The following is a 15,976-nucleotide window of genomic DNA, read 5'->3' on the forward strand; positions in this document are numbered from 1 at the left end:
TAACCTCATCTAACCGACACCCTGGTATTACAATAGGCATATTAATAAACTAACCGACACCATGGTATTACAATAGGCATATTAATAAACTAACCAACACCCTGGTACTACAATAGGCATATTAAATAACTAACCTCATCTAACCGACACCCTGGTATTACAATAGGCATATTAATAAACTAACCGACACCCTGGTATTACAATAGGCATATTAAATAACTAACCTCATCTAACCGACACCCTGGTATTACAATAGGCATATTAATAAACTAACCTCATCTAACCAACACCCTGGTATTACAATAGGCATATTAATAAACTAACCGACACCCTGGTATTACAATAGGCATATTAATAAACTAACCGACACCCTGGTATTACAATAGGCATATTAAATAAACTAACCTCATCTAACCGACACCCTGGTATAACATAGCATATTACATTAACCTCATCTAACAATACCCTGGTATTACATAGCATATTACATTAACCTCATCTAACAATACCCTGGTATTACATAGCATATTACTTTAACCTCATCTAACAATATCCTGGTATTACATAGCATATTACATTAACCTCATCTAACAATACCCTGGTATTACATAGCATATTACATTAACCTCATCTAACAATACCCTGGTATTACATAGCATATTACTTTAACCTCATCTAACCGACACCCTGGTATTACATAGCATATTACATTAACCTCATCTAACCGACACCCTGGTATTACATAGCATATTACTTTAACCTCATCTAACAATACCCTGGTATTACATAGCATATTACATTAACCTCATCTAACCGACACCCTGGTATTACATAGCATATTACTTTAACCTCATCTAACAATACCCTGGTATTACATAGCATATTACATTAACCTCATCTAACCGACACCCTGGTATTACATAGCATATTACTTTATCCTCATCTAACCGACACCCTGGTATTACATAGCATATTACATTAACCTCATCTAACAATACCCTGGTATTACATAGCATATTACATTAACCTCATCTAACAATAACCTGGTATTACATAGCATATTACTTTAACCTCATCTAACAATACCCTGGTATTACATAGCATATTACATTAACCTCATCTAACAATACCCTGGTATTACATAGCATATTACTTTAACCTCATCTAACAATATCCTGGTATTACATAGCATATTACATTAACCTCATCTAACAATACCCTGGTATTACATAGCATATTACTTTAACCTCATCTAACAATACCCTGGTATTACATAGCATATTACTTTAACCTCATCTAACAATACCCTGGTATTACATAGCATATTACATTAACCTCATCTAACCGACACCCTGGTATCACATAGCATATTACATTAACCTCATCTAACCGACACCCTGGTATTACATAGCATATTACTTTAACCTCATCTAACCGACACCCTGGTATTACATAGCATATTAAATTAAACTCATCTCACCAAATATCTAGCATTGGTTTATTAGATGTGAAACTGGAAAATAGTTGATCTACAGCCAGATAGGTTAGCTGACAACGTCACGAAAATAATGCACTAACTCTTTTTGACTCTATGCATACAAGCTGGACTCTACCCACAGACACTCCAACACATACACACTCACAGGCACACCGTCGCCAAACACACACTCATCACATATCATCTATCCTGTTAACAAGTCACTTGACCCCTACCTATAAGTACATATCTACCTCGAATCCCTCTTACCCCTGCACATCGGCTCGGTACTGGTACCCCATGTTTAGAGCCAAGCCATCATTGCTCATTGTGGATTTATTCCTTGTGTCACAATTGTTTCTATTCTGCATTGTTGGGAAGGCCCCGTAAGCATTTCACTGTTAGTCTACACCTGTTGTTTACTATGCATGTGGCAATAAAAATATAAGTTTACATATCAACAATCCATTGATACAAAGCCAACTCCGCCTGTTTTGCTCCATGGTTGCGAATGCATCGATTTTTTTTGCTAAACAAGCTATAGGGAGTCATTTATGGAGCTATATGGAGTCATTTATAAATGATGAGAATGGTTACGGTAGTAGGAGAGAGAGACGGAAGCAGGAGAGAGGAGAGGTACTGCCATTCACAGGGCCTGACATGATTCCATCTCCATCAGTCAAGATGGAGTCCAGTCCCAGAGCTCCATGAACAAACACACACAACCTCATCACAGACGCAAGGCAGAAAGAATACAGACGGAACAACTCAGAACTCTCAGACTGAATGCAAACGGAACCCAGACAAAACAGACTGATAGAACACTCCAATGGGTTGTTCTATTTCAGGAGATGTTCTGCAGCCATTTTGCCTGTTATTTTATCATCAAACCACCATCATCATTCTGGCTTCTAATCACCCCTAACCACAGATAACCACCCCTAACCACGGATCACCCCTAACCACAGATCGGGTCAGATATTTTCCAACCCCTAATGGTGAAGGCTATGATTGGGGGTAGGGTAATCTGGTCCTAGATCTGTGGTTAGAGCCAACACACAGTACATGGCGCTGCCGCTGAAATAAAACTCCCATAAGGCCTAGAGTTACCTAAAGGGGCACTGAGCATCATGACAGTCCCTGCACTGACTACATCACTGATGACATAAGCCTATGCCGCTTGTCAGACTTGTCTTTAAAAAAGATGGTGAGACACAATATATCCTATGTGAAGTGCAGTCTGGGTGACAGTTGTTTATGCCTGGTCTAAGATTGTGAATGTTGGTAGCCAATCTGACACTTTCAAAACATACATTTACATCACACATCCTGTCTAATGACACGGACTGTCTGATTTAAAAATATGAAGGCACAAATAATTATGCATTAAACCTGGAGAACACCAAACTAGTCTGGCTGGATAAATACATCAATTAATGAATAATAACAAAACAAGGAGCCAAACTACAAATGTAACATGGTAGGTCAAGGTCCAATGTCTTTAAATGAAGTAATTATTTATAAGAAGAACATTTCGATGAAGTTGTTACTGTAGGCCTAATAGAGAATGACAGCTGGCGAGACAGAATAGCAGCCTATGCAACGGCCTCTCCGTCCATTGGTGTTCCTATCCGACTGCACGGAAAGCAAAGCTCTGCTAGCGCTAAAGCAAAACAAACCCTGTACAAACAAAGCCAGACTTGACACATTCGATGCGTGACATTACGCTTACGCACTCTACTTGTCCTGTGTGTTAAAGGACCACCAAACATGTTTAGGGAAGAGCGTTCCCGGATGAAGGCTTCACATGACATGTAGATTAATGTAGACACGCAGAAATAAAACAAATAAGACATGTGCGAATATGTCAACTATGGGATACACCCGTTTGGGGTTTTAAACTCCCTTTAATAGAATGGATGTCACATGCATAAATCGGACCGTTTAGCTAATGGTTTTACAGAAAAGCAGCTAAACAGATGGGCAATGGCTGCATTTAAGTAGCAAGATTGTTTCAAACTTGAATCGATTGAATACAATGTTAAGGGCAGCATCAATTTGAAACATTTGAACAATAATTGTGGGGTAAAATTGCCTAACTTTACCTAGCTAGCTATCTCGTAAGGATCTAATAAATTCCGAATACTTACGGTGCAAGAGTCTATTTAGTATTTTTTTTCTCTCGGATGTCTTTGCTGCTGTCTCGATTCTCAATGTAACCGAGCAGCTTTTTCTGGTCACGCCAGCGGTGTGTTGTATGCTGGGCAAAACGTCAGAGGAATATGTGTATGTGCGAATTAAAATGTACGGAATCTTTTAAGAAGGCAGTGCAGAATTCCATTTGGTCTGATTCGTTATGAGCCACAGTCCCGGGATAGGCGGCGCACACTGAATATTTATCTACCAGCCAATTGGTCCATTCCCCTGTGACGTTGAGGGATTTTCATATCCGGATCACAATTTTTTTTTAGATTTCATGAATAATAGCAGCTATGCTCTAGAAAAACAAGCTCGAACAATGTTTTGATTATGTCTGTGTTTTTTTTGTGTGCAAATTATTTATAAATGGGAAAAAGTCAATTTGACCCTTAAACCGGTGAAACAAGATGGCCCTACTGTAGGTCTATCAGTTACAGCTCACAAAACAGTATTCACCAAACCTCCGTGATCGCTGGAAATCACGCTTCTAGAGCTGAGCAACTAGAGGTGAATAATAATATTTTCTAGTAATATACACTCAATTAAATATTGCATAAAATATTTTTGGTAGAAGCCTAACTTGAGTTGTGCGTGGTGTTGTCTATTCATATACTGTACTGTTTTTATGTTGTGTTATGTCAAAATCACAAAAAGATTGAAAATATGAAACAATTTCAAATGTATAGATTTTCAAACATGTCTAGGCTGTGAGAGTGAAACTCGACATTAAAATAAGACAGTAGCTGCAACGTTAAATGATTTAAAACAAACTAACGACCACACATTGAGCAATGATTGACTACATCATTTAATGATATCTGATGGTTTTATAACGAGAAAAACAAACAGTCATTGGATTAAAGCAAAGAATGTTTGACTTTGTTCAGCGACTTTAATAATACACCTCAGAGATACATATTTACACATATACACAGATATGAATGCATATCATTAATTATATAACATCTGTATCAATACTTGTTACCGTAGGAAAATAAAGAACAAAATAATGCGGCAATGTGCTGCATAACAATGTGACACACAGGAACAACATTGTAATCTCACTGGGTGCAAATCGAAAAAGATATACAGTAGAACAATAAGTTATAAAAACAGTTATAACTAAAACGGTTATAACCAGAACAGTTTAAAACCTAACCTATTGCGCGTGCTGAAATTTGAGACAACCATCATTCTTTCAGCACACGACGTATAGTTATATCCCATCTTCGGTTTTCAGTGTACAGACTGCATTCTCAAATGAGCAAAAGGATGACATTTCTATTAATATATATCGTCTCAGGAGTTGAGAAATTACCATGGAAACATGCTCCGCCAACCAATTAATAAAATATCTTTGATATACTTAGACCCACGAAAACATATCCATGGTCTTCATACACAACATACACATTAAATGAAAAATACGAGGTATAGGATAATAATATCTGTACAAATCTTTCTCAAATAAATGAACTTGATACACGTTGATTAAGCACACAAATATTTCCTTTTAAGTTTATACTCTCTGGTACAGTACACAGTTATTTCAACACCAACTGACCTGACATGAATCTTTTTATGGGAATCTCAATCTTCAGATTTCTGTGTAGTGTATAGGATTGGACTTTGAGCCAAGAGAAAATTATTCAGAAGAACATCCTGAGCACTGTTATTGTTGAAGTATCTATGATATCTGACCGTCCTGTAATATCGCCCCTGCCTAAAGGGAACACCTGGTAGTTTAAAGCCCAGCTCTCTCAGACCACTGGGAACAAAGCCAAGAGTTCACTAATAGCCCAGACAGCACAGGTGGAGGAAGGAGAAACAGGGAGGGAGAGGGACTGGAGGGCCTCTGGACAAAGCCATAGATATACACAGTTGACCAAACTCAAAATGTAATTCATGACAATTCCATTCTAATTTGCATTCTTGCTAGAATGTGATTGTCTCGACACTTTTACAGTTTAGTTTGTCTTGGGGGATCCAGTAGAAACATATAAAATATAAATCCATCATCTATTTTTAAAGTCACTCAGGAGAGGACTGAGGACATACTGAGGAGGTTGACTGCCTGACACAGAGAAACATTATGACACAACTGGTTACCAGAGTCCACAGGAGAGAGACTGAGGCGTCTGTTTGTTTGTCTGTTGAAGTGTTGCGTTCAGTAGAGGAGCTCCTGGCTCCATATCACTGTCACCTTGTTGGAGTGGGAGGAGCGGGACCGCGCTAGGCTAACAAAGCCTGCCTGTGTGTGTGAATGGAGCGGGTGTGTCCTTCCTTGTTCATCTCTGTCAAACAGGTAGGGGAAAGGCCTGAACTTCCTGTTCTCAATGTGTGCTAGCCCTCAATCACAGTAAAAGACTAGGACACTACCTCTTATCCCTGAGAGTAGAGTATGTCCAGAGGAAAGCAGTCCTTCATTACCTTCCCTTCATATTGACAGATAAGCAGCTATTAGACTGCTTTCGGCTACATTCCAGGCAGCCTCCACTTCAGTATGAGAGTGAAGTATCTATGGACTGTAATGAAAACTAACGTGTACAAGCATTTCACTGTAAAGGCTACACCAGTTGTATTCGGCGCATGTGATAAATACAATTTGATTTGATTTGAACAGTAGTAGAGGGGAAAAGTGCACGTGTCGTTTGCACAGCCAACCACTGGGTGGCGCTGTAGCTGTGTCTCAGGGCTTAGAGGGGGTGGGACTTTAGGGCTTGATGTCAGAGAAACTTGTGTAGGTTTCACTGCAGCTGGAGGAGGTGCTGAGGTTGCCAGTTACACTGCCCTCTGTAACACAACAAAACACACACAAGTTAGTTTCCACTTCTAAAACAAACTAAAATACTGACACACTCCTGTCACTTTTCAAAATAGCTATTTGGGTAGCAAGATACAGTTCCCTCTTGCACAAACCGAGAGAGAGAGACTGAAGAGAAAGAGGCAGACAGACAGACAGATGGAGCCAGTGTACCTGAGCTGCAGAGGGACTGTGAGGACTTGGACTCTGTGATGAGGGTGAGAAGGTTGGCTGCTGCTACCCAGCCATCTTTGTTGCTCCCCAAGTTTCTAACAAACCACTGTCCATCATCTCCCTCTTTAATGAGCTGCACCATGTCTCCACTCTTCACTGACAGGTCCTGAGGCCCTCCTTTCTCCTTCTCATAGTCCGCCGCCACTGTGAACCTGTCGCCGACAGCCTGGGGTCACAGGGTAAAGGGCAAAGTTCATATGTTTGCGTCCAGTGTGTCATGTTACTATGTGTGTTGCTAGGGAATAACAAGTAACTTTCATAACATGTTGTAGACATGTTGGCGACCATGACTCACCAGCTTCCTGCCTCCCTCATCCTCAGGGTCAGAGTTCATGGGGTCCTCGGCGCTGGAGTACCCATCCTGCACTTCTGGCACATCCATGGAGAAAGAGGCCTTGTTCCAACCTAGGGGGAGGAGGGAAAGAGAGAAGGAGAGTAGGAAAAAGAGAAGGAGAGTAATAGAATTCAGCAAACTCGATTTGATATTTAGATTAAGATTTAGCAGTGGCACCAAAAATTCCAAGACACATCCAAGATAGATTGCAATTTAGAGAACGTTATTGTCATGAAATGTTTGATCCCAACATGGAGGATAGTTTGTCAAACTAGAGAAAGGGAGTGAAACTCAAGAGGAAAGGAAGAGTGGACACTAACACAATCATACACAAGACAAGGTGAAGTGTGTGGTGAGAACTTGATGCAAACACATCCATTGACAGAGTACACTGTAAATCCTCAAACAGAACCACAAGAACCAGATTAGAACCCAAAGAACATGATTGAATAACCAAGAAGAACAGACGTGGAGTCCTAGCATCCAGTGAGACCTAGATCAATGCATTGTGATCCGTCAGAAACGCAGACACACAGCAACCAACACGACAACACATGCTACAGAGAAAGACACACAGTTTGCCTTTCAGTAAACAAACAACCCAAATCAGTATTTCCTGGCTGTGAATATCACACAGATATTCAACAGCAAATCTCAGAGAGAAGATTTGTCTGTGATTGTGGAACAAGCCAGTGATTTGTGACTATGTGTTGGGGGGGGGGACATTCTATATGTGGAAGAAGCAGAGCAGGGTCCAGGCCAACCACACAGTGCAGCAGCGTGTTCCTCCCAGGCATGTTGTCACACTACCTCTCCTTTTGGCCTGTAAGAGACTAGAGGTGCTGAGCCACTTGGCCCTGCTCAGAGTGATGTGAGGAGTCTGACCAGGCTCTGAGGAGAAGAAGCAGTAGCAGTCAGCAACGTCGTCCAGATGAACGCTGTGTCTGCCACTCAGGTGGCTTTGAAGTACACAGGTGTAGGTTGACTCATCCATCAAACTGTCTTACAAAGGCCTTTGAGGCCAACAAGGCATGTCATAGATTTTTCACTTGTTTAAATCAAGACATTGTTGTATGCATCTTCTGTGTCAACGATGGTCAGATTTGAATGATCTTTTCTGGGTCATCTCCATGTTGCAGTCCCTCGTCAGTCCAGTGTCTTTAGCTAGACCGTACCAATGCACTCAGTGAGCCCCGGTGGCTGAATGTCTTACATTGATCTACCACAATTCATTCCCTCTCCAGTTTACTCTGCTTGCATGATGGTCACACAGAGATATATTTTGGGATGATGGGGAGTTGACATGGTGCTGAGATGACTACAGTGACGGAGGCTCAGGGTGGCTGGATGACTACAGTGACGGAGGCTCAGGATGGATGACTACAGTGACGGAGGCTCAGGATGGATGACTACAGTGACGGAGGCTCAGGATGGATGACTACAGTGACGGAGGCTCAGGATGGATGACTACAGTGAGGCAGGGTCAGGATGGCTGGATGACTACAGTGAGGGAGGCTCAGGATGGCTGGATGACTACAGTGACGGAGGGTCAGGGTGGCTGGATGACTACAGTGAGGGAGGGTCAGGATGGCTGGATGACTACAGTGACGGAGGCTCAGGGTGGCTGGATGACTACAGTGAGGCAGGGTCAGGATGGATGACTACAGTGAGGCAGGGTCAGGATGGCTGGATGACTACAGTGAGGGTGGGTCAGGATGGCTGGATGACTACAGTGAGGGAGGGTCAGGATGGCTGGATGACTACAGTGACGGAGGCTCAGGATGGATGACTACAGTGACGGAGGCTCAGGATGGATGACTACAGTGAGGCAGGGTCAGGATGGCTGGATGACTACAGTGACGGAGGCTCAGGGTGGCTGGATGACTACAGTGAGGCAGGGTCAGGATGGATGGATCACTACAGTGAGGCAGGGTCAGGATGGATGGATGACTACAGTGAGGCAGGGTCAGGATGGCTGGATGACTACAGTGAGGCAGGGTCAGGATGGCTGGATGACTACAGTGAGGCAGGGTCAGGATGGATGACTACTGTGAGGGAGGGTCAGGATGGATGACTACTGTGAGGGAGTGTCAGGATGGATAACTACAGTGAGGAAGGGTCAGGATGGATGACTACTGTGAGGGAGGGTCAGGATGGATGACTACTGTGAGGGAGGGTCAGGATGGATGGATGACTACAGTGAGGCAGGGTCAGGATGGATGACTACTGTGAGGGAGGGTCAGGATGGATGGATGACTACAGTGAGGCAGGGTCAGGATGGATGACTACAGTGAGGCAGGGTCAGGATGGATGACTACAGTGAGGCAGGGTCAGGATGGATGACTACTGTGAGGGAGGGTCAGGATGGATGGATGACTACAGTGAGGCAGGGTCAGGATGGATGGATGACTACTGTGAGGGAGGGTCAGGATGGATGACTACTGTGAGGGAGGGTCAGGATGGATGACTACTGTGAGGGAGGGTCAGGATGGATAACTACAGTGAGGGAGGGTCAGGATGGATGACTACACTACAGAGTCAAACACAGGTATGACATGGACTAGATAGAATACCTTTACACCCAAAGGGAGTTGGGTCACTCTTAATCTCGTGGCTTTTGGCCTTATGGTCAGGGCTAAGGAGGGATCCTGTTGGCCGAAGAAGAGAGACAGAAGAGAAGGAAACAGAGAGAAATGATAAAGCGAGCAATAGAAAAACAGCCGTGAGAGAGGGAAGAGCTTCCTGAAACTGACTAGAATAATTAGCTACTTGCTAATACTATTGGAGACATCTAAATAATGAGGCTGTGGGACAGGCCTACTAAAACAGACACTCATTCTAATATTTGATGTATTAACCGCAAACTACACTGTAGTATACCTGGTTGAGAGAATACCATTGGTAATGTTAGACTTTTACCAGCAGGGTGAAGAAATTCTGCAAAGGAAAGCAAACCAAAATATCAGTCTTCAAAAGCCCTGATGCAGTCGACTACTGGAAAGGATGTGTCCTGTCTAAAATCATATTAGGGGGGTAGGTGAAGAGAGCTTGGGGTTGACTTCAAAATGGAGAACATATCTTTGCCATATATGATGACGACAACATGGGGGATGCCTCCAGGACACTAGTGTTACCTTTCTGACTCTTCAGATTGCTGAAGCCTTGAAGGGTAAAACGCTTTTTAGCCACTGATGCCCTGTCAGTGGTGGGACTGGTGACGGTCTCCTCTACAACCATGGTAGAGAAAGAGGGACAGGAAGGAGAGACAGAGTAAAGTGGTTTGAAGAGGAAAAGAAGAGGAAGAAAGCTCAGATTAAAGGAGGAACAAGGAAGGAGGAAGTAGGAAAATATTCAAGGGCGGCTTGGGTACCTAACCAGACGAGGGGGGTCACTAAAACGGCAACAGACGTTTGCTTCCTTGTCATGAGCATTTGATAGAAGTAAAAAACATTTTCTTTAATCAACAAAATAGGGCAACTCACCTTTGTGTTTTGGGGAGGAGGGGGAGTTGGGGTCAGAGATGACAGCGTCTGTCTTCTTCTCTTCTCCCTTCTTCACGCTCTTCTGACAGTTCCTAAATGGACTAAGAGGGAGAAACAAACAGGTGAAAAAGAGAAGAACCAACCATGTTGATTCCTTCTCTGTAACTGGCTCTAGCCATGGTTCTCTCTGTAACATCTGACCTGAGACAGATAGGTGGGCTGTTGCTGGTTGGACTGGGAGACATTGTGTCTGACGCCTTCTTTTGACTAGATTCTGGAACAAACCATCACAGTTACTAACAGAACACAGACACAACAACAGAGAATTTAGCATCCAGATGTGTATCAACTCTGGAATGTGTGTGCGTGTGTCTGTAATGCCGCAGATCCCCTATCTTACCCCTGCAAGCCTTCAGCTGGCCAGTCAGAACCTTCCTGATCTCGTTCAACCAAGATGTTTTGATCTCAGGTGTCGCAGCCTGGACGATAAACACCTCCTCTCTGGAATTACACCAGATCTCAAACTTCTTGTTGTCACCCTTGGCGCTCTCCGTGATGCCCACCACACTCATCTGTTAGAGAGAACCCAAGAATATTACACTTCTATATCACTGTTGAACTCATAACATACTATAGATCCAAGTAAAAATCCAAGGAGAGCCAGACAGACAGACACCCAAACAGATTGGCAGACATACTGCCAGAAAGTCAGACAGGACATTGAGGAAGTGTTTGAAGCTGTACGAGGGGGCTTTGTCGTAACCCTCCCACAGACAATGAGCCAGCCAGCTGGACATAACCAGACTCACGTTGAGGGAGTGTTTAAAGCTGTAGGACGGGGCTTTCTCGTAACCTTCCCCGCTCTCCTCCCGTCTCTTACAGAAGAGCAGGGCTTTTTCATGCAGGAACAGGTGTCTCTGCATGGGCTTGAAGCGGGCCAGGTCCTTGACCTTAGCGTGACCTTTCTTGTGTTCTGTCCACACACTGAACGACCCCTGCATCAGCAGCCTGCCCAAGTCCGTCAGGCTCCCCTGGGGATCAATAAATGAACACAACCAATCACAAGTAGGAAAGATAACTGAGCGCTGTCTGTGGTACAGAAGATGTTACACGGTTGGGTACATTTTTCCTCTCCACCCCAAAGCACGAGGAGAATAGGGGTGTCGTGGTTAGCTGACCTCATATCCTGTGATGGCGATGAGGTGCATGGAGTCGTTGACGGCCTTCAGGATCCCCAGGATGGAGGACAGCGCCTCCTGCAGGTCCTCTGAACCCTCACAGCCCTTACTGTACTTCAGTAACTCCTTCAGTATCAGCTGGTATTTGGTTATCCTCTGGACTGGCTTGAGGAGGTACGAGTCCAACCCCAGTTTGTGTTCCAACTTTCTCTGGCACTCCTTCGTAAAAACATCACACATCAATACAATTTTTTTTTTACAAGCTTACAGTATACTGAGCTTGAGGATCCTATCCAATATACACTGAGGGTCCTGAAAGAAAGGTGAAAGGTTACCTGGAAGAAGGCGCAGTCGGAGCACTGTCTCCACAAGCTCTCGGATCGAGGTTTGTTCTGACAGTACTTCTCATAGATCTGCAGGTCGCCCATCCTCTCCAGGAAACAGCGTCCCACCAGCTCAGGGACGTCTGTGTAGGTCTCCAGCTCCCTGAGGAATGTCCTGATGAGAGACAGACAGACAGCGGGACACAGGTTAGTACAACCAAGGCTGGGAAGCAGTGGGGGAGGTAATGTTAACCAAATGAAATATTGTTCAAATTGGTCCCTATAAATCGATATGGTTGAATGAATGTGCCTCTTCTGTCACAGCTGTTTACAATGACAGGACATTACTCAGTAAACATTATGTAACATGGGTGCTGCAGTGGAGTAAAAGTCACCTCTTGTGAAACTGGTAGATCTCTGGCATGTTGCCAAACAGGACATCCTTCCTGTTGAGCAGAGCACTAGGGAGGAGGTGAGCCATGGCTGGGTTGTCCATCTCTGCAGCATAACCCTGGAATAACAACACATACTAAAATGTTAACAATTAAAAAAAAACTATTTTCAACAATAACACATATATATATATATATATATATATATATATACACTGCTCAAAAAAATAAAGGGAACACACAATGTAACTCCAAGTCAATCACACTTCTGTGAAATCAAACTGTCCACTTAGGAAGCAACACTGATTGACAAAAAATGTCATATGCTGTTGTGCAAATGGAATAGACAACAGGTGGAAATTATAGGCAATTAGCAAGACACCCCCAATAAAGGAGTGGTTCTGCAGGTGGTGACTACAGACCACTTCTCAGTTCCTATGCTTCCTGGCTGATGTTTTGGTCACTTTTGAATGCTGGCGGTGCTTTCACTCTAGTGGTAGCATGAGACGGAGTCTACAACCCACACAAGTGGCTCAGGTAGTGCAGCTCATCCAGGATGGCACATCAATGCGAGCTGTGGCAAGAAGGTGTGCTCTGTCTGTCAGCGTAGTGTCCAGAGCATGGAGGCGCTACCAGGAGACAGGCCAGTACATCAGGAGACGTGGAGGAGGCCGTAGGAGGGCAACAACCCAGCAGCAGGACCGCTACCTCCGCCTTTGTGCAAGGAGGAGCAGGAGGAGCACTGCCAGAGCCCTGCAAAATGACCTCCAGCAGGCCACAAATGTGCATGTGTCTGCTCAAACGGTCAGAAACAGACTCCATGAGGGTGGTATGAGGGCCCGACGTCCACAGGTGGGGGTTGTGCTTACAGCCCAACACCGTGCAGGATGTTTGGCATTTGCCAGAGAACACCAAGATTGACAAATTCACCACTGGCGTTCTGTGCTCTTCACAGATGTAAGCAGGTTCACACTGAGCACACGTGGCAGACGTGACAGTCTGGAGACGCCGTGGAGAACGTTCTGCTGCCTGCAACATCCTCCAGCATGACCGGTTTGGAGGTGGGTCAGTCATGGTGTGGGGTGGCATTTCTTTGGGGGGGCGCGCAGCCCTCCATGTGCTCGCCAGAGGTAGCCTGACTGCCATTAGGTACCGAGATGAGAACCTCAGACCCCTTGTGAGACCATATGCTGGTGCGGTTGGCCCTGGGTTCCTCCTAATGCAAGACAATGCTAGACCTCATGTGGCTGGAGTGTGTCAGCAGTTCCTGCAAGAGGAAGGCATTGATGCTATGGACCGCCCGTTCCCCAGACCTGAATCCAATTGAGCACATCTGGGACATCATGACCCGCTCCATCCACCAATGCCACGTTGCACCACAGACTGTCCAGGAGTTGGCGGATGCTTTAGTCCAGGTCTGGGAGGAGATCCCTCAGGAGACCATCCTCCACCTCATCAGGAGCATGCCCAGGCGTTATAGGGAGGTCATAGAGGCACGTGGAAGTCACACACACTACTGAGCCTCATTTTGACTTGTTTTAAGGACATTACATCAAAGTTGGATCAGCCTGTAGTGTGGTTTTCCACTTTAATTTTGAGTGTGACTCCAAATCCAGACCTCCATGTGTTGATACATTTGATTTGATAAAAGTGTGATTTGTTGTCAGCACATTCAACTATGTAAAGACAAAAGTATTTAATAAGAATATTTCATTCATTCAGATCTAGGATGTGTTATTTTAGTGTTCTCTTTATTTTTTTTGAGCAGTGTATATATGTATGTATATATATTACTACATTTAGGACAGTAAGTGGAGTAGTGGCGACCTCTAGTGGTGACACACCTGCAGTACACAGAGAAGCTCCTCTACGTACGCCCTCTCAGTCTCCAACAGCTCGTTCATTACATGTCTGTAGGAACAAAACAACATCATTCTATTTAACATCAACATATTGTATTATTATTTTGATAAACTATACCAAGTATGAAATATCTAACTATCTTTCTAACCATCTCTTTTCAATTGTGTTTCACAAGAGGATTAATTGATATTGTTTTTTAAAATATATTTTTTCACCTCCTTTTTCTCCCCAATTTAGATCTTGTCTCATCGCTGAAACTCCCCAATGGACTCGAAGGTCGTGTCATGTGTCTTCCGAAACATGACCCGCCAAACAGCGCTTCTTAACACCTGCCCTCTTAACCCGGGAGCAAGCTGCACCAATGTGTTGGAGGAAACACCGTCCAGCTGACGACCGAAGTCAGCCTGCAGGCGCCCGGCCCGCTACGAGTCGCTTTAGCACGATGATCCAAGTAAAGCCCCCCCGGCCAAACCCTCCCCTAACCCTGACGACACTGAGCAAATTGTGCGCCACCCTATGGGACTCCCGGTCACGGCCGGTTGTGACACAGCCTGGGATCGATCCGGGGCTGTAGTGACGCTTCAAGTGCAGTAGACCACTGAGCAACTCGGGAGGCCATTCACTGATTTATTTTAAGGCACTTCAGGCTATAGTATGACATCATTGACCTTTGACCCCTGACCCTACCGTCGGAGCACAGCCAGGTTCTCCTCCTCCTCAGACAGAGAGCCGTGTCTGCTGCCGCCGTTCTGCACCTGGACCTCCACTATTCTGCAGTTTTCTACGTTCAAGATGTTGTCCTCTGCATTCCTTGACTCTTGACTCCTGTGAGCTACAAGAAACAGAAAGACGGGATAAGAACTACTCATCTGAACTTCAAACAACCAACAAAAAAGTAATTTCAATCAATCAATGATATATTGTCGGGGAATGAGATATTGTTGAACCTTTTTGGGATAGGGGGCAGCATTTTCACTTTTGGATGAATAGCATGCCCAGAGTGAACTGCCTCCTACTCTGTCCCAGATGCTAATATATGCATATTATTATTAGTATTGGATAGAAAACACTCTGAAGTTTCTAAAACTGTTTGAATGGTGTCTATGAGTATAACAGAACTCATATGGCAGGCGAAAACCTCAGAAAAATCCAACCAGGAAGTGGGACATCTGAGGTTTGTAGTTTTTCAAAGCTTGGCCTACCGAATACACATTGAGATATGGATGAGGTTGCACTTCCTAGGGATACCACTAGATGTCAACGGTCTTTAGAAACTGGTTTGAGGATTCTACTATAAAGGAGGGGCTCATGAGACCTCTTTGAGTCAGTGGTCTGGCAGAGAGCCTTGGTCTCATGAAGCGCGCCCCCGACAGAGTTCCAGTGCTTTTCTGAAGACAAAGGAATTCTCCGTTTGGAACATTATTGATGTTTTATGTTAAAAACATCCTAAAGACTGATTCCATACATCGTTTGACATGTTTCTAAAGGACTGTAACGGAACTTTTCAAGTTTTTGTCTGGATGAAGTGCCTGCACTTCATGAAGATGGATTACTGGGCTGAACACACTAACAAGTGGCTATTTGGACATAAATAATGGAAAGTTATGGAACAAATCAGTCATTTATTGTCAAACTGGGATTCCTGGGAGTGCCTTCTGATGAAGATCATCAAAGGTAAGTGAATATTTATG

At 44.1% G+C, this 15,976-nt stretch overlaps 2 protein-coding genes across 15 annotated transcripts in view; both read right to left on the reverse strand.

Moving 5' to 3' along the window:
* Positions 1 to 3,847, reverse strand: part of LOC115132287 (calcium binding protein 39-like) — a 28,133-nt gene extending 24,286 nt beyond the window's left edge. Inside the window, exon 1 of one of the 2 annotated variants that reach the window (XM_029664781.2) lies at positions 3,628 to 3,847. The gene's annotated coding sequence lies outside the window, so the exon portion shown is untranslated. The remainder of the gene's footprint in view (positions 1 to 3,627) is intronic. The other variant, XM_029664770.2, reaches the window with a different exon arrangement.
* Positions 3,848 to 4,548: 701 nt separating this feature from the next.
* Positions 4,549 to 15,976, reverse strand: part of LOC115132300 (guanine nucleotide exchange factor DBS-like) — a 77,852-nt gene continuing 66,424 nt past the window's right edge. For 5 of the 13 annotated variants that reach the window (XM_065024394.1, XM_065024375.1, XM_065024359.1 and 2 more), the window contains 16 exons: positions 14,973 to 15,117; positions 14,267 to 14,333; positions 12,426 to 12,541; positions 12,043 to 12,205; positions 11,708 to 11,926; positions 11,339 to 11,560; positions 10,930 to 11,101; positions 10,731 to 10,803; positions 10,530 to 10,630; positions 10,182 to 10,274; positions 9,928 to 9,984; positions 9,621 to 9,695; positions 7,858 to 7,938; positions 7,009 to 7,118; positions 6,654 to 6,879; positions 4,549 to 6,469 (listed from right to left, as the gene is read on the reverse strand). In XM_065024394.1, the coding sequence (XP_064880466.1) occupies positions 6,390 to 6,469; positions 6,654 to 6,879; positions 7,009 to 7,118; positions 7,858 to 7,938; positions 9,621 to 9,695; positions 9,928 to 9,984; positions 10,182 to 10,274; positions 10,530 to 10,630; positions 10,731 to 10,803; positions 10,930 to 11,101; positions 11,339 to 11,560; positions 11,708 to 11,926; positions 12,043 to 12,205; positions 12,426 to 12,541; positions 14,267 to 14,333; positions 14,973 to 15,117 (2,000 nt within the window). In that variant the 3' untranslated portion in view covers positions 4,549 to 6,389. The remainder of the gene's footprint in view (positions 6,470 to 6,653; positions 6,880 to 7,008; positions 7,119 to 7,857; positions 7,939 to 9,620; positions 9,696 to 9,927; positions 9,985 to 10,181; positions 10,275 to 10,529; positions 10,631 to 10,730; positions 10,804 to 10,929; positions 11,102 to 11,338; positions 11,561 to 11,707; positions 11,927 to 12,042; positions 12,206 to 12,425; positions 12,542 to 14,266; positions 14,334 to 14,972; positions 15,118 to 15,976) is intronic. The other 8 variants (XM_065024390.1, XM_065024386.1, XM_065024382.1 and 5 more) reach the window with 7 other exon arrangements.

Source organism: Oncorhynchus nerka, linkage group LG2 (assembly GCF_034236695.1).
Source record: "Oncorhynchus nerka isolate Pitt River linkage group LG2, Oner_Uvic_2.0, whole genome shotgun sequence".
NCBI classification, from domain to species: domain Eukaryota; kingdom Metazoa; phylum Chordata; class Actinopteri; order Salmoniformes; family Salmonidae; genus Oncorhynchus; species Oncorhynchus nerka.